The sequence below is a fragment of the Emydura macquarii genome, unplaced genomic scaffold, assembly GCF_026122565.2.
Source record: "Emydura macquarii macquarii isolate MOO-44397 ecotype Brisbane River unplaced genomic scaffold, CSIRO-AGI_Emac_v2 contig_1483, whole genome shotgun sequence".
In the NCBI taxonomy this organism is placed as follows: Eukaryota; Metazoa; Chordata; order Testudines; family Chelidae; genus Emydura; species Emydura macquarii.
In genome coordinates this window covers 2697182-2720352 of record NW_027131620.1, presented here as the reverse complement: position 1 = coordinate 2720352, position 23171 = coordinate 2697182, and the positions used below count along the sequence as shown (strand labels likewise).

The following is a 23171-nucleotide window of genomic DNA, read 5'->3' as shown; positions in this document are numbered from 1 at the left end:
ATGCAGTTATCACCTTCCAGGCAGTAGCGGGTTGAATTGCCTTCAGCTGAGCACTAGCGCTGCTCCAGGTAGGGAGTGTTCGAATGCTTTGGCTGGAATGGTGACCGAACCAGCGTAGCATTCCAGTTCTCAGCACTGTTGAGGGCAGCTGGATATGGGGTGTGGAGCGAGCCCTGTTTCTGCATGGAGTGCTGGGTTGCAGTACAGCCTTCAGCAAGGAGCACATGGAGGGCTCCTGGGGCCTTTCTGATTCCTAGCTGGTTAGTGAGGACAGCAGATGCACTCCAAACCAGCCCAGGAGGGAGCTGCAGGGGACTCCGCCCAGCTGCTAGTAATTGGATCCTGAGTAGGGAAGGAGATTGAAATGGCATTTTTCTGCAGCAGGGGTTGCCAGTCCGCTTGAATGTCACAAATGCAAAATATTTGAAGCACCGAAGCCCCAAAAGACCTCTGTAATCTCTGTAACATGTTCTGTGTCTTTCCCTTTTCTCTGCCTCTCCAACCCCCTCTTCTCTTCTGGTTACCCTCTGCTGTATCCTGGTTGCCTGCTTTCTCTTCCTAATGGTTGATTGCTTTTTCTTTATACTGCTCAGCGAGAGCAGAGGAGGACAGTGAAGCTGAGCAGATCGTGTCACTTTCACGAAAGGTTCCAAGTGGGAGCAGGAAATGGCAATTGCTTCATGTGCAAATGGAGGAAGAAAGAATGGAGGATGAGTGGGGGGCCGGGATCAGAGACATTTCTGTACCAATCCAGAGGGCTTACTCTGCAACTGGGACACACGAGGAAAGCTGATACTAACTTGCTTTTCTGTTGGAAGGGAGATTAAAGGTACGCCTTGGACTCTGGTTTAGTGGTTTTAGGTACCGGAAGATGCACAGCACCCTCATTTCTCTGCAAGTAGATTTGCTTAATCAAAATCCATCTCTAGTCTACGTATGACAGCTGTGCTTCAGTCATGCACTGCTGAGTTCACTCAGTTCTTGTTCCATCTCATTGGCTTTATTTATTTTTTTTAAAGTCCAAGGACCCAAGAGGAATTTTGAGTCTTGAATTTGTTGAGGGGAAAAATGTTAGCTAGTAAATCTCCCCCTTCCCCTCAATAATAAAAAACCTGGGAAAAAATCTTGCTGGGGGTGGGTTTGGGCAGGGGTTTTTGATCCAAAATGGGATTTGTTTACATGATTGATTGGCATCCTTTCGACTGCGAGAGCGGTGGACATTGCAGCCTATGTTGTAGACGGTTTGCAATGTCTCGTGACTACATGCTCCAATCCAAGATTTGCTTAATCTTTGGCACTTATTGCAAATATGAGTCTTGGTTGGGAGCGGCTTGCTTCCTGCAAGCTCTTTGCTCTTCAAGCTGTATGGACTCTGACGCCCTGATGGAGGTGATGGTGCCACTTGTTTTACGATCCCTTGCTAAGGGTTCCCATCGGTCAGGAGCAATTCCAAATTCTTTCATATCTCACTTGTGTGTGTCTTTATAGGGAAGTTAGGGGCGTCCTGTTCTTCTTGTCTCCTCTGATAGCTCCCCATATAGTATGTCCTTAAGTATGTGTCCATCTTCCAACCTGCTCAGATGGCCCAGACAACGCAGGTGTCTTTGAAGAACCTCTGTGTTGCATAAGAACGGCCAACCTGGGTCAGACCAATGGTCCATGTAGCCCAGTATCCTGTGTCTGACTGTGGTCAGTGGCAGATGGGTCAGAGGGAATGAACAACAGACCAGGACAATCATCTAGTGATCCAGGCTAGCTTCTGGCAGTCGGAGGTTTAGGGACACCCGGACCAGGGAGTTGTCCCTGACCATCTTGCTTAGGGGGGAACAACCTGAACATTTGGTTTTGGTTCAGAACAAACCAACTTTTTGGGTTTTGGATTTTTCACTTGCTACTGAAAAAATGCGGCCATTGTCCAAAAGCCCCTGCCCTGGCCTGCAGTCTCAGCAGCCTCCCCAGGCTCTCTGTGACTACAGATCTGGACCATACTGGCGCCTCTGCTCCAGCTGCAGCGTGTGTGGGCGCGGTGGGAGTTTGCCCAGCGCCTGTCTGCACTAAGGTGGACTCTCACCAGTGTAACTGCTCCGCATTCTGAGGGCTACCATTTGTGGATGCCACAGACAGCCACAGCTGAGCTTACAGGATTCTGCTGGGGTAAGAAAATAGCAGTTGACAAGCTCCATCAACAGGGAAAACGGGCAGGCAACTGCTAAACAGCTTTGCCCAGGGTGGGGGAATGGAGACTAGAGCAGTGAACGAAAAGCCGCTCGGACAGAAATCAGAGTTGCGCTCTCTCGCACCCTGCTCTCCTCGTGAATTGGGTCTCTTCCCCAATGGCTCTAGCACAGCGAGTGATCCGTTGCCCTATGACTTCGCCAGGGCCGTGAACGCAGGCGGTGCTTTGCGAGCGGCAGAATGGGGTCCGGCCCCCGGGGCCAGCGATTAGCTGCACTATGAGGGTGGCTCTCGCGCTGGCTTAGGAAGGCGGGTAACCAGCGATGCGGCACAGCAGAGGAGGTTTGGGGGCAGAGCGATGGGGTGATTTGCTCAAGGCTGCGCGAGGAAGCAGTGGCACGGCGGAGCACTGAATCCCGTTTTCTGAATCCCAGCTTCCTCCCTCATCCTCCTTTGTGCAGACTGCCTTCAGCGGGCAGCTAGCCCCTGCTCTGTGCTTTGTCTCTAGAAATTGCCGGGGACGGGGGGGGGGTTGTTCACACTTTAAAATAGCATCTGACTCACCACCTCGCCTCTCAGCTCCCAACTGCACTAATGATAATGTGAACTCTCCTGCCAGTGCCTGGAGACAGCCCTGGTCCGTCATTCACACCTGCTCCTCCTCCCGTTGATCTGACTTTCTGAAGGTGTGCGCCTGAATTGCGGCTAGAGGAAATGAGTGGGAGTTTCTAACGCATCCAAGGAACCGTTGGTTCTCAAGCCATGTCGGTGCCTTTGGAAACCCTACCTTGTATTCACGCTAAACAGGGCCAGTGCTACCTTCCTCTGAGCTGGGCAGCGTTCGCCGGAGACGCGGCGCCTTCGCGGGTTCCAGGGCTGCTCTGTTGCCCAGAATGGATCAGCCAAACCCCTGTAATGTCTCCCCAGGCCCCGTTCACGCTGGGCAGGCGCGGGCGGCAGCGTGCGTTCCGGTGCTGCTGGTGTGTCGCGGACCACGGGTGCCTTTTGGCGGCATGGGTAGAAACGCCGCCTGCTGTGCTGGTCAAAGCTCCCTGCAGAGGCAGGGGCTCTCGAGGGGAGCTGGAGCACGTTAGAAAACAGGCCCCGGGTTTCTTCAATTATTAACCAAGGCCTGGCTGTGCTGTGTTGTGTGGAGCCCGTGAGCCCCGTGGGTGTGCGTCCGTGCAGGCTGGGTGACGGCAGCCTGGTTGTGCAGGCGCAATCTACTTCTCGGATTCTGGTTTTTGGGGGGTTATCCTGGGACAAACTACAGCTCATTTTTAGCAGTAAAATGGCATTTCAAGGTATCTGGGGCTACTGTCCTGCAGGGCCCCAGCCCTCCCCGCTCACTGCAGCACCTGACCTCGACATCTGGGGCTGGTGATTTACCAGCAGACGGTGAGCCCGGAGCGCGGGCAGCCAGGCGAGTTGTCACTGCAGGGAGCAGCTGCTCAGTGTGGACAGGCAGCAGAGGGGAGGTCAGCCCAGAATCCAGGTGTCTGGCCCTGGCCTGTCATGCAGTTCGTCTCCTGGCCAGTTCTGGATGGCTCCTTGTTATACGTCGACTGCTGCTTTGTCCAGCCTCACTTGTTGATGTGCCAAGCGCTGAGTTTTCTGTCCCCGCCCAGGTGACGGAGCCCACAGAGAAATCCGCATCCCTGTCGCTTTTTCCTGATTTTTTTTCAGTCTCCGTTTCCCCTTCACTCCCTCCCTTTTTGTCCTGCCCTCCTTTTTTTTAATGACGGCAGGAGCGTCACCGGGCCGTGACTCAAGCCGAGCCACGTGTTTGAACTTTCGGAGCTGAACTCTCCTTCTGCCTCCATTGAGCGTGGCCGTGAAAATAATCTGCTTCCTTGTTTTCTCTCAGGGCTGTAAGTGACCCAGCTGGCCTGCAGCACTAATTCCTACGCTACTTAGCAACAGTTTCCAGGATTGCCAACCATCCGCAGATTTACAGACAGTCAGTAAAAAAATGTGCAATTTTAACACTGTCTGTAAGCCCGTAAATAAATGAAAATGGGGTAGAAATCAAACACATGGTATTTTGCCATTGATTGTCGTCAGCCAGGATCACTTCTTGTGTCATTAAACGACACTGCCCAGGACTTTATCAATTTCCTGTGTTCTATTCTCGCACGCCCCAAGAACCCAAGGGATCAATTGACTGCAGCTAAAGCAACGGCGTCACTCCGAATTCCTGTGCGCAGAATATCACGAGCGCGTACACACCTGTGTGACACCAGTGGATTGTTCATGGTATTTTTAGTGATGTCAGTAAAAAAAAAAATCAACGTCAGAGCTTCACGTTAGTAAAAACTAAAATGTGAGGGTGGCACCCCGGCCACGCAGGCCCCGTCTAGCAACGTCAGGCCAGCGTTGGCTGGGCCGCATCACTCGACCAGTTGTTCCTTACAACCCGGGCGGCAGGATGTTTGGACGGGGAGCTGATGTCACAAGCAGAGCTGGGCCGTCACGTGGACGCGGAGACGTAGGGAGTGTCATGATCATCTAATCGGACCTCCTGCACGGCACAGGCCTCCGAAGCTCATGTGCCTGTTCCTCTCGGAGGCGGCATGCAGCGGGCTGTGCTCAAAGGAGAGTGTGGGGGTGGTTCTGGGCTGGGGGGGGGGGCGAATGCACTAGGGTTACAAGCAGTTCCTGCAATAGTTGTCTGTGATTGTCTCTTCCCCCCCTCCCCCCGGCGTGTCATCAGCAGTGGGAGTTATGCACGGCGAGAATTTGGCCCTGGGTCTGGGGTAAGCGAAGGAGCACGGAGGCAAGGTGCTGCCCCCCTGCTGTTCTTGTGTGTGTGTGTCAGACAGCAGCTGTGTCGGTCCCTCCGGGCTGCCCCAGGATCTCTGCTCTGGGAAAAACTCAATGCACCGCGGTGGGTCAGACAGCAGCACCGGCTCCTGCTTGGCCGTCTCTCAGCTGAGCTTGTTCCTCCAGGCGTGAGGGTCTCCGTGTTCCCGTTCTGAATGCAGTGCCCTAGAGTTAGAGCAGGGAGAACAGCCCGTTCTTTGCAACACCCCCAAATGGCCCAGGTCGGACAGCTCCTCCAGCACATCCCAGGGCCTCTGTCATGTCACGTCCGGGGCTCCCGCACCGTCCATGGGCCCCATCCTCCTGCTGGAGAAGCCACGGGGATTTCTTCTGTTGCCGTCCATGCAAGCAGGATTGGGTTCTGTGTCTGCATACAGGGCCGAGCGCAGTGGTGGCGCGTAACAAGCAATGCTCTTCATTCTCTTGGGGCGAAGAATCCAGCCCGGAAGGTGAGAGGAAGAGGCACCTGCAAAGTCTGGCCAGTTACAATCTCAGCTGGAGGGTGAAAGCCAAGAATGAGAGACTCAGTGTGGCTGAGGCCTCTTGTTCTGCTCTCGCTTATGTAGGACAGGGTGCTCCACTGCCAGCACGGCCAGCTGCATGCGCTCCATTGTTGCAGCTTTTTCCTCTCTGAACAGACAGGGCCGGGTCCCGGCGACAGGATGCAGCCTGCAGGAGCTGCCTGGGTTCAGATTCCGCTTTAAAAATCCTCCTAGCAGAGTGTGTGAAGGGGGCCCTGGCTGTGTTGTGGTGTGTGTGTGTTCCCACACGCGACGCGGCAGGCAGCAGCAGAGGACACGCTCAAGGGACACCTTCAAAGTAGGAATGGTTTTTAAAACGTGCTTTCTCTAGCTTGAACTAGAAATCTGTCCCCTCCCTGGACTTCTTTTTCTCACTCTTGCTTTACCCACTTATTGTTCCCGGCTGAGCTGGGTCGCTTGGACAGCACCTGCTTAAAACCAGCATATAATAGATTAAAAAAAAAATTCACTTTGTGCATTACAAATAGAACCGCTGATTATTGAATGGGAGCTGCTGAAATCAAATGCCCTTGTCACCGTCTAGGCCGAGTGTTTACTCTTTGCGAAGGCTGGACAATAAATAACACGGATTCTATTTTCTTTTTTAAAAAGCCCCATAAGGGCAAAACCCTGAAATGCCTGGGTGTATCTGCATTACCACAGCTGTTATCATTAGATAGATTACTGTCTAATAAAGAACAGGTGTGAGCTAGTGGACAGAGCGAGGGACGAGGATGCAGGGACATGGCCCCGGAGCGGGGTATTATTACTGTTACCCGTGTGAATATTTCCATTGGGTTCTGCATGGGCACAAAGCGCCCCTCTACCTGCTCAGCTGGCGGGATCAAGTTATTGCCAACTCCAGGAGTTCAAAAATCTTGATCCAGGGCCTCCCCTAAAATAATGAGATTTGGAAATCTAATAAAGGTGGGGTTGGTGGGCTTTTGCCTTCTGGTTTTTGAGCCTGTAGGGTTTGCATTTTCAGGCTTTTCTCCGCAAGTATGGGGGCTGGAAGTATACTTTTTAAAACCTACAATGAAAGCTGAGATTCCCCCATAATCCCAGGACTCTCGGGGAGGCGCTGGGGCTTTCAGAAATATACCAAACGTCAGACAGCTCCTGATCAAAGTGTGAGTGGACGACACGGCGTTGCTTGGTTTTCTGCACTGGTAGTTTCACTGACTTCCAGGGGGCTATTCCGATTGCGTCAAGCTACGCATGTCTTTACGTTTTTGCAGAGTCAGGGCCTACGTGAGCTGCGGAGGCAGGGCTAGTGAAAAACCTTGTGCAAACTGGACTGTGAAAATTGCATCTGTTCACACAAAGGGTCATCAATCGGTCAAATCAAATCCAGTTACACCACAGCTCTCAAAGGCCTTCCTCCTCAATAACACCCATTGCCCTGCCCTGCTTTAGCTTCTTACCCACAGTGGTTTTAGCTGTAAAGTTGATCAGAACAAGGGTGTATGTTCTGGGGTTGGGTTTTATTTTGTTTTCTTTTGGCAGTAGGAAAAGTTCTTTTTTTTCCTTTCCCCTCTCTCCTTCTACTCCAAAATGGCTCAGCGGTTCTTTTCTTTTCTTTTCTTTTTCTTTTTCTTTTCTGAGACCAAACCTGGCCAAGTTCAGTCCAAAAGGTGAAAGTCTGGAAAAGTTAAGATCACCCCAGAAGAGGCAGTTTCAACCTTTACTGTAGCAGTCCCTGCCCTCTAGCTGGAATAGATACACTTTCGAAGCCCTGCCCAGGTATTAACAAATGACTGGAAATAGCCTGGGCGCTGGACCCCTTCTTAGAACAGTTAACACTCTTAGCGTGACACACAGGAATTCCTGGGTGAGGTTCTCTGGCCTGTCTTATGCCTGAACTCAAATGAGATGACCATGCTGGGCTCTTCTGCTCTTAAAAAATCTATGAAACAGAAAAATGTCCAAACCCGTATTCAGTGAACAGAAATCAATTCAACTGCACGAGCCGGGGAGCCGGCTGGAGCATGCCCTGAGCAGGAGACAGTCGCACCCCAGGCTGCAGTGACGCCACCCCAAGCAGCTCCGCCAGCCGCAGGACAACTGACGATGCACCGAGCCAATGAGACACAAGCTCCAGCGCACAAGAAAACTCCCTGGCTGTGCTGTAATCAGGGTGTGTCGCTGTTGCCTAGCAGCTTCTCGGAGGCAGCTGTTCTGAAGTCACCTTTTCCTGGGTGTTGCCCGGCCAGGTTTTGCGGTGGTTTCGAGGCAGATTCACTTTCTGGCTCTCATGCGCCAGCCGGCGGCTGCAGTGTTGGTGCTACAGGGGAATGGTGCAACCGGAAAGGCCTCCCTTTAACCTGACCTGCGCCAGGCGCGCGTCACTGCAGGATCCGAGCCCCTCGGGGGTTTTACAAACCCAGCCGGCAGCGACCGGTTCTCAGCTGCTGGCCTCTCCCACGGCAGGAAGCCGGGCGCGTGCCCCACGCGGTGGCATAACCGACCTGCTGCCTGGCGGTGCTCTAGGCCCGACTGCCCTGTGCGCCCTAAGGCTGGAGATTCAGGCCAGGCTGTGGGCCGGTGTACGTTGCAAGGCGGCAGTAGCCATGCGGCAGGCACAGCTGCTTCCAGCAGTGTCCGCTTCACCTCCAGTTTTAATGTGAACCCTCTGGGGATCAGCAACTGCTGCTGCCCCCCCTTGACATCCATAACAAAACTCCCTTTCCCAGGGCCCCCACATGGGGGAAAAAAGGCTACACTTTACCGGGGCATAGGGGGCCCGGCCCAGGCTGCAACCCCCATGGGTATGTGTGTGGGAGGGGGCCCGTGTTTCAAGTTTGTACTGGGCCCGAAAACATTATGCTTGGGCCCTGTCCTTTCCCTTCAACGGGTGCCGGGTTTAGTCCCTGCCTGCCCAGGGATGCTGCTCTGTGAAGGTGTTTTCAGCTTTGTGCAGGGGTAGCCCCTTTCCCCGCTGTGGTTATATTTTGTTTCCTCCCAGGACTTTAACCTTTGCTGCAAGCACTGTCCCAGCGAGCAGCAGCGTTTCAGCGTAACACAGGGCTGGGGGGAATCCTGCACCAGCTCCTGGTGGACTCAGCCCTGCCGTTGGGGGCTTGTCTACACACGGATCGTGCTCCGGTTTTGCTCCAGGCATGAGGATGAGAAACCTGTGCGGGTCTGTGTGTGTGGACACACTTATCTGTGCCCGCTAGGTGGCTCTAAGGCAAGTTTAAACGGTGATAAAAGTGTCCGCACGCCCAGTGAAGATGGCCAGGTTTCTCTAACTGCATGGCTTGAAAACTGCTCTGGCCTCTGGAAAGCAAGATAGGCCCTTTCTGGCTCAGACGGAAAATCCTGAGTGGGCATCTGAGTGAGAGCCCCACACACCCTCCCGTCACCCCTGCACGCAGCTCCGGGTTCCTCGCCCACACAGAGGCCCAGGTTACCGCACGGGTATTGCATGGAAAAAAACTTATCAGGGCTTCAGTGATGCTCTGGCGGGGCACTTCTTCCCACGGCTGCTGCTAAAAATAGCTGGCATTCCCCCTTGGCCCTGCCCTGGCCAAGGTCCCCTCCTGCAGTGACGTCCCGGAGCCGGCGGGGCAGCATGCCAGGGCCTTGGGAGAAATGACGCCAGGCGTTTAGCACACCCCGAGCGTGGCTGTGTGCGCTGCACACAAGGGGTGGTGCTGGCAAACAACAAACAGGTTCACGCACCCATGTGACTACCCCTCCTTTTGGGCCCATCAGTGCAGCAGAGAAAATCGGGGGGGCATCCAGGCCCTGGCATGCGCCCTCATGCTCACTGTCCCCTCGCCGCCTGACCCTTCCTGACTTACGCTGCAGTTTGCCCTATGCAAAAAAGCACTTAGCAGCAGCTTTCCCCGCTTCGCTCAAACTAAACACGCCCTTTGTCAACGAGGAAGCTGACCACAAGGGGGAAGTTCATTTAAATGTAGCTCAGACCAAATTTGCATTTAACCTTAGCACGAACCTTTATGCCTATGAAAGGCAGTGTGTGTGTGCCCAGCACCTTTAGCTGCCCCAGAAATCCACGGCCCATCTCCCCTGCCACAGCGGAGGGACGCAGGTGAGCCACTGTAATGATCAGTTGTGAGGACATCTAGGGGCCAAGAGCTGTTAGGAGTGCGTCACACCAGCTGCTAATTTGCTTCTTGGTTTCAAAGTCCCCGTGGCATTACAGTGGCGGCGGTGACATGGGCTGCTGTAGCGAAGGCCTGGGATCACGGTGTTGTCATGAGCTGGCGCAAAGAGAGTGCGGTGCCTAACGGAGAAGCACAGGCCTGAGCCAATCCTGGGCTCTGGGCCTGACTCTGCCATTGACTCATATGCAGCCTGGAGTGACTCAGTTTTCCCATCTGTTGAATGGGCTTATTAGCGCTGTCCTCCGTGGGGGCGGTGCGTGTTAATTAACCTGTGTGACATGCCACTTACTAAAGGAAGCTGTGTAGAATCACAGAAGATTAGAGTTGGCAGGGACCTCAGGAGGTATCTAGTCCAACCCCCTGCTCAAAGCAGGACTAACCTCAGCTATATCATCCCAGCCAGGGATGTACAGATGTGTCCCATGCTAGACTGGAGGCAGTTCTTATGCAAAGAAGGGAAACACCCCACCGCATTCTTGCACACACACCCCAGCTGAGCAAACCTACTCTGCCAGAGAACGAGTGTGCAATGAGGCAGACAAACAGTGAAACCATTAGCTGTGCAGCAGAAATGTCAGGGTGTTATCGGATCACCCTCCATCCCCCCCCTCCAAGCCCAAAGGTACCAGCTCTAGGCTGGTGTGCTGGAACATAGCACTGTGGAATAGGAGCGGGAGACTGTGCACATCAAAGGGGAAGAAAACACAGTAGGAGACATCCTGTCCAGAAAAGAGAGCCGAGAACCGTGGGTACCCTGCTGCGTCAACACCAGGGCAGAGGCGTCGCTCACACACATGCGCCCCTTGGGAAAGGGTCCCCTGAGCTTTGCAAACAGCTCTCACCTCAGCCCTGACAAACTCATTACACCACACACGTCTTGCAGGTTATTTATCCATAAAGATTAACATGTATCTACAACAAACTCGCCTGATGTGTGCATGCATGGATAATATTGAAGGAGTAATGTTTTTATATTGAACGTGTGCTTTCCAGCGTTGGGGTAGAAATTAGTCCCAGGGGATGATGTGTCGGTGATGGCCCATGCAGGTAGGCTGGTGTTGTCACTGTGCCTTTTTTTTAAGCTTGTGATGTAATGAGAGGCTCAGTTGTGTAACCTTGCACAATACGAGGACGTTCAGCAGCAAACCATCAGCAGCAATGGCAAACAATTGAAACCACTTGCAAGTGACAAAGGAACCTTAGCATTAGACAGAGCTTTGCCCTGTTTTCAGTGTAATACAGAGGAGGGAGACACACTCTGTATCCATGCACTAAGGAAACCCTTGGGGGGGGGAGCAGGGCTGTTCTCATGACCTTTTGGACACTGGTTCCTGGGAAGGCAGCCAGCTTGGTGACAAACTGAACTTCTAGGGGGGAAAAAAAACCTACTTTATTCGCTAGGAAAGGTAACTTGTCATAAGGATAGGCCCAGGTTGGGGTTTTGTGCCATTTGTTTCCACCAATCTCTCTTGTTTCCTGTTACATTATTAATTCTTGCCTAAATAAACCTACTTTTGTTCTATTGTAAGTGCTCACAAGTGCTGTGCGCTCTACAGGAATGGCGCTTTAAGGTAAAACTAGTGTACACTTCACCTTTGGGGACAGAGGAGCTGGGATTTCTGTGAGTGGCCAGTGTCAGGGGCTGGATGTCAGAGGGGAATGTTTCAAAGGGTCTCGGGCCTGGGGTGCACCTATTGTTAACCTGCAAGGCGAAGCTAGGGCTGGCGTTGCCTAGAGGACAGTGGCTAACGGGCTGGTGGTGGTAAGGAGCTGACTCCCAGCCAAGAACATGCAAGTCTCCCACACTCTGGAGGCAGGGGTAACAAAGCGGGTATCCTGTGAACCGTCACAGGGTCATTGCAACGCTGAGCATTTGTCAGAATACGTAATAAATTAGTGTCCAGGGACACACTGTCCTGGCCTGCAGGGGTCGGACCTCATCAGGCTGCGTGCTTCAGCAGCAGCTGAAAGGAGGGTGACACTCCAGAGCAAGGCTGGCCTCTCTAAACCTATGGAATCCGCCGTGCATTTCTCTCCGTCAGTGACTGGCCGGTCAGGCTGCTCCGGTATTAACTTCACCCTGGGTGTGTCTGTTTGTGTTGCTTTGTATCAACGTTACCAGGCCACGCAAGGCCCTTGTACTCAGTGAGGTTGCACCCATGGAGCTAAGCGCAGATTTTGGACCATTGTAGCCGTTCTCGTCTCAGTGTTCCCCAGGCCGGCCAAGCCCACCCGTCCTGTCATTATTGGTGGTGCCCAGGCAGCGCGACGTGCTAGACAGAGACGGGACGTATTTGCCAGAGAAAACCGGGCATGCCTTTGGGGAAATAAGACTTTGCAACAGCTTTAAAAACGTCCCAAACGGTCACAGTCACATGCAGAGAATTGCTAACGACTGAGTTGAAGGGTGGGAGTGATGGGCTGTGTATCTTCAACCCTGGTGTGGGGCTGGGAGGCAACTTCCTCAAGGCCACAGAGGGGGTGTCAGAGCCAGGGGTCAGCCCGAGCCCCCTGACCTGTATCCACAGCACCAGGCCCCACTGCCTCGCTGAGATGGCCCCTGTGACGGACATAGACCTTGCAGACAGACGAGGAGATGCTTTCCCCCAGACTAGACCTGCCTTCCAGCTACAGCCTGAATCCTAGAGCCAATGGGCCGTTTTAGTCCCAGTGACCTGTGTGATATGAACTGTCTGTGCCGGAAAACATGCAAGGACTGTGCAGGGTTGACGCGATGCACCCGAGAATCCACGACTCCCAGCGTTCTGCACCGAGCAGCCTGAGTCCCAGACACTCACGTTGTCCATGCTCGCGCCTTGCTTTGGGCCTGGCTGATCCTAGCACATTTTCCAGTGTGGAACACTGCCCAGGGCCCAGCGCTTGGCTTCCTCTTTCCTGCACCTGCCTGTTTCCTGGGCTGCTGAATGTCTCTCCGGTGACTACCAAGTCAGCTGATGGGGTGAGGCCCCTCCCAGGCAGGCAGCACCTGTCTTTTGCTGCTGTTATAAAGCCACAGACCTTTGGAAGAGGAAGGCAGAGCGTGTGGGCGAAGAGAAACCTGCTCCAGAGCCGTTCGCCAGGTAAGGAGGATTACCCCTTCAGCAAGAGAGGGGGCAGGATGCGCTAAAGTTCATCTGGCTCCCCCCAACCCCAGCCCTCCGTTCTTTGGGATGCTCATCTTCACTAGGTCTGGTAATCAAGTCCGGGTGTTTGTTGTGGGCTCTGGTTCAGCCCAGCCCTGCATGTGACTCCCCGGAGCAGGAAAGGCTGGTGTTTCTGGCTGGGCTGCTCCTCTCCGTGCTACTAAGGGAGGGGCTTGGCGGGCAGGTGCTGGAAGGGACATGGTCTTTTTTTCTTCTCGGCCAGGATGCGACAGTGGGATTTCACCCGCTCTAACTGACCGCGTTCCAGGCGCAGATTCTGCTCGCTGACGGTGGCACTCCAGGGGACCCATGCACGCCCCAGATCTGCTCCGTTCACAACAGGAGTTTGCTCCGCGGGCCGGATTTTCAAAAGGGAAGCGGCACCTGGGGTGCACGCTGGGTGCTGAGCACCTGTGAAAATCTGGCCCGAAGAGTCACGCTGGCAGCTGCTGCGTGCTGATCCCTGGAACGTCTGGAGGCAGGCCCTCAGCCCATAGAAGTTGTCCTGGGTCCGGCGACTCCAAGGGAGGTCTGACAATTTATGCATGTTGGGAAGGTGGCCCTGAGCCCTCTGCCCCAGTGTGCGAAATGGTTGGAGGGCTGGAGGGCTTGTGTGAAGAGAGCTCTGTGCTTCTTGCTGGGAAACCTCTCTGTTCAGCTTTGGGATCTGCTTTCCTTTATTGCCACCATCGCGCTTCCCATGCTGGTGCAGTGGTGCTAGGACAAGATGGGTTTGGTTTTTTTTTTGCCTGGAACATTTTCCATCCGCCTGGAGTCCTTTTAAGGGCCCAGCCCTGCTCCCATTCGAGTTGCTCAGCAATTGACTTTGCTGGACTCAGGCTCGATTCCCAGAGTCTCCCCTCCAGGATTAGTGCCGGGGATGGGGACGATGGTAACGTTGACACAGCTCAGTGTGGTGTCTGTTTTCCATACGCCCTCACTGGCTGGGTCTGTGAGTGGAGTTAATCAATGCCGGATACTTACCGGGCTCTCTGGCTCTGAACTCATGGGCCACTCGAGTGGTTTTGGGTACGTCCGTGTTCCAGAGGTGCAGAGGTTGTGCTGAGTGTGGGGTATTAGGACCAAGGGTCCTTGTTTTCTCCCTTGAATTGTTGCTGTTCTGAGATTTCAGCCCTTTTAGTCAGTGGCCATTGTTGTGGCTTTTATCCCAACAGCTCGCTTCATTCAAGAGATCCTGCTCTTCCGGGTTGTGTTTTCAAAGCTAGGGTTTATTTCTACATCCCTTTGTAACCCTGAAACCTGCAAGAGGGGGAAAAATAAAGCAACAGCCCCAGAACAGCCTCTGTTTTGCTCTGACTAATCCCTGGCTTGGGCAATCGCTGACCGGCCGCGCGGTATCTGAACAGACCCGGTGAACTTCCACTGCTGATGTTGCCATGTCAATAAGCTGGGCAGGGTTAACCTTTGCTAGTAGATCATATGATAGTATCTCAGGGCAGTGAGTGGAAAAACATCCGCCCCCTCCAGCACTGAGGCATTTAAAAACCAGGATGGACAGATCAGTGAGGAAGAGTTTGACGGGGAGGGACTCTGGCTCGGATCCATTGATTTCAATAGGAGTTAGGCACCTTGGATCTTGGCCTTAGTGACGTAGGAGCTTGTTCACATCCCTAACTCCCAGGGTGGTTTTTGTTCCGTAGGGTCAGAATGTGCAGACGGTCAAAATCTTTCCAGGTGTAACCAGAAGAACCGCACTCATTTTACACCCACTGAGGACTTGGTCCAGAATCTTTAGGGCCGGTTCAGGTCAGACCGCAGGAAGGGGAGAAAGTAAAGCTGCCCTGCTGAGTAAAGGCGGGGTCCCACGTGTCTAACCCCGCCTCTCTGCCCTTCCCTGCTTGGTTTCCCAACACTCTGGCCGCAGACAGAGGCAGTTTAGCCTGAGGACAGGCTGCAGTATCAGGCCTCGCTAGGACTGGGGGACGTTTCTCGGTTGCTTTTAGTGTCAGCTGTGGTCTGGGCCCCAGTCTCTTGCCCTCTGTCAGTATCACTTGGGGGTGGGATGGGCTGGGAGAGTGTCATGCCAGAGAGATGTTCTTCACTTGGTTCATCTTGTTGGATGGCTCTGCCCAGGGAGAGGGGAGAAGCCGGTCAGAGAAAAACCCGCAGTTCTGCACAGTCATTGGTTTAGCGGCTGAGCTCAGCAATCAGATCCTGGTTGCTGCAGTAATCCCTTGCAGCCTGGCTGCTTCCAAAGACAATTTAGAGCAGCGAGTGCTTGGCCATCAGGCCAGGATTCCCCACAGACCTATGCTATGGATGCGGGGGGGGGGGTCCCCCATCTGTGCCTTACGGGGCGCAGAGGAAGGATGGCCCAGTGGTTGTTAGCCTAGAACTCAGGTGACCCGGGTTCAAATCCCAGTTCTGCTATAAGCCGCCCTGTGTGACCGTGGGCAAGTCACGTAGGCTCTCCGTGCCTCAGTTTCCCATCTGTAAAATGGAGATAATAGCACGCCCCTGCCGCACAGCATTGCGGTGCTGAAGACACTGACGTCCCCCGCTGCGGGGTGGGTGTGTATGCAGCTAGAATGGATTTACTACCACACCAGGCTGCTGATGAGCAGGGCAGCGTCAGGTTAAAAACTGTGGGCCAGCTCCCACCCTAATGGATCTGATACCGTGTCTACAGAAACAAACACAGCGAGTGTCTGGCCGCTGTTACTAACGGTAGCTGAAAGGGAGCGGGCTGGTAAGCCAGAGTTTCTACTGACCCTAGCTGGGTACTGTTTGCATCTCAGACAAGGTACGTCACTAGTCAGTTTCACGGGTGTTGAGGGTCAGTTTCGTCTTATGACACACCCTCCCTCCTCCCCCCCCCCCCCCCCCCCCCCCGCTTAACACTGCTGAAAGGGTTGGGTTGTGAGGTCTGCAGGGGCATGTTTATTCCTGCCTTGAGAGACTGCGGGCTTTCCGGTGGGATAAAATCCAAGGGTCTCTGACCTGTTGTTTTTTGTAAAAAGCGTCTCATAAAAAAAACCTAAATTTGGGGCAAACGTGACCTGAGACTTTTCCCTGGCGCAGGATTTGAATTTACCTGAAACAGCTTCCAAAAGGCGCAGGAGTCGTCATTAGGAACTGACTTGTTTTCCCCCCTAAAGGCTTTTGTTAGCTGCAGCTGGCATCCGAGGCGCGCGCACGTGTGTGGGGCTGAGAACAAAATCTTTTCTTAGCCTCCCCTGCGCTTCATTCCTAGGCTCCAGTTGTCTCCTTCTCACAGCCACGCAGAGGGACAGATGTGCATGTACACACACACACACACACACACACACACACACACACAGAGGGACGTGTGCATAGAAAGAAACACGGACACCTCGTCATAAGCCCACTGGAGCTTTAAGGCGAGGCAGTCCCAGGGGACAGAGACCTGCATTGCTAAAAATAGGCGCTGTGCCAGCCTTCGAGGGTGGTTGAGGTGCCTGCTTCACCTAGGCGAGTGAGCAAAGGGCTTCTGTCCCTTTAAGTTCTTGTGGGAGTTGGGCTCCCTCTGCTTGCGTGCAGAAACCCAGCATGTGACGCTGCAGAAACTTGGCTTAGACCCGAAGCTGTAGCAGATCCAGGCCTCACGTGACCACCTGGCTTGAATGGGATCTTTTCATGGGCCGTGCTGGTTGACACAGGCCTCCTGTGCCCGCAGCTCACCGTGCAAGGGCGGCTCACAGCTGTGGGGAAATCAGACCCCGGGCCAGGCGCCCGGCCCCGCTGCCTGTTGATCATTTGGGTATTAATGGCACAGAGGCAGCTATTCAGCCAGCAGGTCACACTGGCTAAAGCCACATAACTTGGGTTGTTACCAGCAGGGGTTGGCAGCCAGCAAACCACAGAACACATGTATTGGCCGAGGCGCCGGCCTCGCCCCGCAGCAGTCCCCTGGGGTTACAGGAGCCCCTCCCAGGCAGGGGTGCGGCCAATCGGCTGGCGTGGAAGGATGGTCTGGTGGGGCTGGCACTGAACCAGGTGCTGTGGGGCTATTGCTGGCTCTGCCACAGACTCCCTGTGAAACCTTGGGCCAGTCCCGTCACTGTCTTCTGCCTCAGTTTCCCCACCTGGCGATGAATACCTCGCGGAGCTGACGGGGGGACGTGAGACCTGCATACAAAGTGCTTCGAGAGCCTTGTGCTGCACAAGTGCAACAGGTGGTTTGGCTTGCACGGGGCGAGCTGGGCAGTGAAAACCGTGACACGGGACGAATCTGAGCCAGGCATGCCTTGGAATGACAAAAACCTTTATCCCCTCGCGAGGGCCAGTGACACCTGGTGGGCTACACGTGCAAACCACTCTTTGCATGGATGAGGCAGGACACGGGCGCTGTCCTGTAGAGCCACTGTGCATCACATGGGGAAGGGGGGCCGAGGTCATCTTCCTCAAGCCCCCAGCGGGGGCCCTCTGGCCATGGAGGCTGAGCAGATTACAGGGTGAAGGGTGAGCTCATCTCTTTTGCTTCGGCTGCTTGGCAGCAGAGCTTCGCCCAGCTTGGGTAAGAGACACCAACCCCCCCGCCAGAGCCCTTGTTCCAATCTAGACACTCGGGCCAGGTGCCGGTTCCCTGCGGACTGGTGACCCTGGGCTGAATTATCCTTCCTGTGGCAGCTCAGAGGCACCTGTGGTGGCAACATCGTGGTTTGGGCTCCGGTTTTGCATTGAGCTCGTGGATTCGTTTTGTGGTGTCTTTGCAGAACTGTGCTGGAACTGTAGGCTGTCATTTTAATTCGCAAGGGGTGGCTTGGGCCTGCCTGCCGGCTGGGGGGGGTGCTGCAGGACAGACAGAACCAGCTTACAGCAAAATGGGGTGAGTTGTGCACCCCTGCCTTAGGGAGCAGCCTGCTTTTTCTCTCGCTGGTTTTGGTTCTTGTCCATGAGGGTTCTGGCAGCTGAGCGAGAGCAGTGTTACATTGCAACGCTCCAGCAAGAGCGTTGTATGGTTTAGCTGCCTTCTCTGGGTGTGTGCCATGAACACACACTGGAACCTGAAACGAGGGAACTGGGAGACAGTTTATGTGCACAGCTCTGTGCAGACTGGCCCCTGCCGCGTGCTGAATCCAGACGTTATTGCAGCAATGCGTGGAGCCTTGTGGCCCGAGAGGCTGGGTCTTTCCACGCACTGGTACATCAGGATGCTCAGAATAAGGTTTGACAATGCATTGTGCGCCCATGGCGGGGTGTAACCCTAGCTGTCTGCGCCCGTGCGTCTGTCTCACACTTACCGTCGCATGCCCTCTTACAGGTGGTGCCTGTGAAGGACGCAGCCATGTCAACAATATACCCCTCCCTCGAGGACATGACGGTGGATCAAACCTTCCAGGTAAGAGGTTGGTTTTGGGGCCAGTTGATGGCGAGCTCAGCTGTTGGAACCGAGGCGCCAGAATGGCCCCGTCTGTGCGGAGGGGCAATGAGGGTGCAAGCTGCCGCCTTTCTCCTAGCAAACGGCCCAGCAGGGACCATCTGTTCCCACTGACGTCCCCAATGAGCGAATTCTGTCTTCGCTTTACAGGCTCAGGTGAATGCAGCCACCCGGGCGCTGGCCGCGGTTGCGGCGCCATCACAGCCAGCCGAGGGAGCCGGTAAGTCCCAGCTGAGACTTGGCTGCTCGCCAGGAGAGGTGGTTTTGAGGGGCCGTCTCCTGGGTTTCACTGGGGTGCAGGGGAAGGCACCTGGTCCCTTGTGAGCAAAGGGTTAATTGCAGCTACGCTCCCGCCTCAGGCCAGGTGCAGCGAGGAGGCAGCTCGTGGGGCGGGAGGCTCTGGGGGCCGGGCAGACCTTGGCCATGGGGCGCTAGGATGTGACCAGGCTTCAAACCCCAGCCCTGGAGGACAAGCCCCCGCTGAGCGTCGTGGGTGGCTGAGCCCTTTCACCAGGTGCCAGGCTAACCCGTCGCGTCCCCGGCGGAGAACCTGGGCCCCTCGCCCCCATTTAAGGCTGGTCCAGGAGCAGCGGGGGGCACTTGAGGGGTGTCTCCCGCACTCCGTTCCCCTCTAAAGACAGCACGTTGGCTGGTCTGCTGGGTCCCAGCGGCCTGGGGCAATTGCGGCTCATTGCAAGGGGAGTCGCTCGTATCTGGTGGCAGGAGGATAGGGCCCCAGAGCTTCCCGCCGCCCGGCTGTCCTGGGAGGTGCCCGGTCATCTTCGCTCTCGGAACGGACCATGTTCTTCTTTTTCCCCCTCAGCCCCACCCGCTTTGTACCCAAACCTCGCGGCGCTCGGGGATTACATGGGGCTCTCTCTCTCCAGCGAAGCGGTCCAGAAGGACCTAGCCCTGGTCCCACCAAGTGGCAACGTAGGTATCTCGCTCTGGCCAGAGGATGTAACCGTGTGTCTGTCCGTCCGTCCCTCCCTCTGCCGCTACTCCCGTCCCAGGGCCCAGTGAGCCGGGTCCACTTCCCCAGCCACTCCTGACACTCCTGGTAGGAGGGACCAGCTCTTTCCCCTGGAGCCCTCACTAAAGTCTGGCTCTTGCAGGCCAGAGCCAGGCCCACCCCCTTGAAGAAGCAGCTGGCGTTGGGCCCGGGCAACGCAGCGGGAGGCTCCCTTCCTGGCCAGCCCGGAGATGTTTCTCGGGGACGAGGCTGATGCCCAAGTTTTAGCTGCCCCGATTCTCTGGGAACGAGCCGTATCCTTGTCTCCTTTGCAGCTTGGGAAACCTCCTTCCCACCCAGCCCCCAGCCCTGAGCCGCCTGACGCTGGGTCCCCGGGACACAAGGAAAGACCCTGGCTGAGCCCTGACCCCTGGCTGTTGGATGCAAGGAGCTGGGGGATGTGTACGGGGTGTGTGTGTGTGTGTGTGTGTGTGTGTCACCTCCCTCTTCTGCTGCCAGGCTCTGCTGCCACAGCTCCTCCTGTTCCCGCCCCTCCCTCCGCTCCGCTGCCCACTCCAGCCATGGAGACGTGTGAGGGACCAGCCATGGGGCAGTCGTTCCCTCCCACTCCCCTTCCTCCCCATGGACCCTCAGTCGTGCGGGCGAGCTGATTGTTCACAGGCTGGTTGGATTCTCCAGCAGGCGGGGGCCCTGCTCCCTCCCTCCCAAGGCGGGCTGGTCGCCCCACTGACGGGAAACGATCTGGGGCTGCGCCGGGCAGAGATCAGGCCAGGCGTGCGGGAGCTCCACCTCTGCAAGGACGAGCGCGGGAAGACGGGGCTCCATCTGAAAAGCATCGACCAGGTGGGTTCCGAGGCCGGGCTGCACCGCGCCCGTGGGGCTCGCTGGGGGTCCCACTGGGCCTGGCTCCTGAGCGACGGGTCTGGGACCTGCTGAGCAATCGAGGCGTTAGCAGGAACTAACACAAGAAGAAGCTGAAACCCTTGGGAGTCGTGGTGATCCATTTGGGCTGACGGGGCATTTTGCTGCTCCCTGCCCGTGAGAGGGGGTGCCGGGTGCCAAACTCCTTGTGGCCAGCCTGGGGCCACAGTCTTATGGCTGCATTCCTTCACCTCTGTCACAGCCCCTCTTCTTGCAGCCCCAAATCCTTCCAGCTGAGGTTGCCGCTGAGCGATGCAAATTCCGGCTGCAGCACGCCCAGCGCCGCGAAGGCCAGGGCTGGGAATAGATTCCCAGCGTAGCTGAGCCGAGAAGAGCAAGCTTTACCACTGGGCCGGCCAGCCAGGTGTCGCTGGTTTGCAGCAGAGCCGGCCGTGCGTGGTACCTGGCCCCGGCATTGTCCTGGGCCCAGGATGCACCAAGCGCTTCCCAGGTGACGCTCTGACTCCTTCTCGTCCCGCAGGGGCTGTTTGTGCAGCTGGTCAAAGCCAACTCCCCGGCCTCCCTTGTCGGGCTGCGCTTCGGAGACCAGCTGCTGCAGCTCGATGGGAAGAACTGTGCTGGCTGGAACACGGACAAGGCGCACCGGGCCCTGAAAAAGGCTGCCCCTGAGAAAATCGTCCTGGTCGTGCGAGACAGGTGAGCGGGGGGAGGGAGCGCTCGGCCTGTGTCTGACGTCTTCAGCGGCGGGTCGGGTCCCGGCTAACCTCCCGTGTCCTCCCGGGGACTCCCCCAGGCCCTTCCAGCGCACGGTGACGATGCACAAGGACAGCACGGGCCACGTCGGCTTCGTCATCAAGAAGGGGAAGATCGTGTCGCTCACCAAAGACAGCTCTGCGGCCCGGAACGGCCTCCTCACCAACCACTACCTCTGCGAGGTGAACGGGCAGAACGTCATCGGGCTGAAGGTAAAGCCCCAGTGAGCTGTGCACGGGGATGTGTGTGTGTGTGTCTGTCTGTGTGTGTGGGTGTGAGACGGGCCCCCCGGCCAGGAAAGGGACGTGCTGGTGACTATCACCTCACGCGGGGCCTGGTCCCGCCCCGGGAGATGCGAGCTCAGCAGCGCGTCGCTATGAGAAAGACGTCGGCAGCCCCTCGCGGCTGTCTCGGGCGCCCTGCAGTTCAGGCTTCGTCTCCCTCTTGAGCGGCAGGAGCAGCTGCCACTGTGGCCTACTGCTGCCGCCTGGCCAATGGCCGCTAGTGCCGCGTTTCCTGCGCCGAGCACGGGGATGGTGTCATGGCCAGGCAAAGAAGCTGGGCATGGACGGGTTTGAGGGGAAGATTTTTAAAGCCACCCAGCCCCTGTCAGTGGGAACCGGGCCCCGCACGCCCCCTTGTGGCTTTACAAATCCTCCCCCCCCCCCCCCGTTTGATTAATATTAAAAATTGTGGCAGGAGCCTGAGGGAATCGTAGCACCACAGAAGATGAGGGTTGGAAGGGACCCGAGGAGGTATCTAGTGCAACCCCCTGCTCAAAGCAGGACCAACCCCAACTAAACCATCCCCTCCCCCCCCCCATGGCTGCATCACTCACACCTACCAGTAAAACAAAGGGTCCACGCGCTGGCCACTGTCACCCTCCCTTTGTGCTGCTTCAGCAGTGCACAGGGGCCTGCCAGCGGGCCGTGCGTGCTGCATGGGCGGGAACCCCTTGCCTCTCGCAGGCTCTCGGTGTCTCATAGCACCTTGTTTCTTGCCTCTTCCCCCCCCCCCCCAGGACAAACAGATCCTGGATATCCTGACAACAGCCGGCAATGTCGTCACCATCACGATCATCCCCACGGTGATCTACGAGCACATGATCAAACGGTAGGACACCAGCATCTCCCACCCCGACACTGGCGACACGCTGCCTCCTGGCTCGGAGCAGCCCAGCTGGCGGCAGCTGTGCACGCGTCATAGGGCGCTGTTCGAATGCGGAGCCTGAGCCGGGCCAGCCCCGGCTCTTTTATCACAGTGGTGGCACGGCCTCTGTGCTGCTGCACTGTTCCCCTTGGTACACGGGGCCTGATCCTTCAGGGAGGCGCGGAGACTACCTTAAGTGGCTTGGGACATGGGCAGCACGTTCAGCCACAGGTGCTAGAGAAGGGGCAGGCTGAGTACTTGACACAACTCCCTGACCCAGCTTAGTGCAAGGGGATGGCTGGCTGCTGCGGGGATGCCAGGCCTTTCTTATTCAAAGTTCCTCCACCTTCCTCTGACCGGTGCATGGTTAGAACAGCAGCTGTGTGCGGCTGGGGCCCGGTCATCTTCTTTCTCGGTGCAGCCGTTGACACACTCTGTGTACCACACCCATGGGTTTAGCTAGTACCTTTCCTGAAGTCACTTCTTCTCCCCCTCACGTGCTGCAAGTAGGTTCTGTCCAAGGGCCGGCGGAGGGCTCCTAGGTAAAGATACTTGGCAGATCCTTTGCACAAACACTTCCTCACTGACCTTTTTTCCCCCATCTCACTAGGCTGTCACCTGGGCTGATGAAATCATCCATGGACCACTCTCTTCCTGAGGTTTAAAGCCAGGTCCCTGGTCAGCCGGCGGCTCAGAGCATCTTCCTTCCTCTTATTAAATGAAATATACCAAAGACTTTCCTACAGTACCTGGGAGAACACTCCCTGGGGCATAGTCTAGAGACAAGACCAACCGATTCCTTTAATCTTTTATTCATTCACCTGGACGGGCTTGAGCCTTGTCGTGTCCATTCAATCTGCCGGTGCCCAAAAGAGCGTGGGGAGGTGGATGGGGGTAGAGACATAGGTGTACACACTGAGTAGCGACGTGAACGCTTACAGGACCTCCCTGGTGGAGATCAGCGAAATGCCTGTGACTCGTTGAAGACCCACACCAAGCGCGTGATTTTAATAAACTGAACGAAAGCTGCTACCATTTGGCTGTTTTTACACCGAGGGAAGTGAGGGCAGCTTTAGGAGATTGGACATTGGCTACGCCCCAATCGACTGGGTCAATATCACTGTGCAATCCTACCCCCAATCAGTGTACTAGTGAAGGGTGAGTCCCGCGGCTGGCCAGCTGTGCATTTTGACTTGTTCCCCTTTGCACACATTGGGACATGACACGCAGCAGAGGGAAAAACCACAGGCATGATTT

General features: G+C 55.8%; 1 protein-coding gene across 1 annotated transcript; it reads left to right on the top strand.

Moving 5' to 3' along the window:
* Positions 1-12682: 12682 nt before the first annotated feature.
* On the top strand, positions 12683-22946 carry SDCBP2 (syndecan binding protein 2). Its single transcript, XM_067554008.1, has 9 exons — positions 12683-12732; positions 18041-18118; positions 18308-18377; positions 18981-19090; positions 19809-19973; positions 20533-20708; positions 20806-20977; positions 21787-21878; positions 22525-22946. The coding sequence occupies exons 2-9, from the start codon at positions 18065-18067 to the stop codon at positions 22577-22579; spliced, it is 894 nt and encodes a 297-aa protein (XP_067410109.1). The 5' UTR covers positions 12683-12732; positions 18041-18064; the 3' UTR covers positions 22580-22946.
* The last annotated feature ends 225 nt before the right edge of the window (positions 22947-23171 follow it).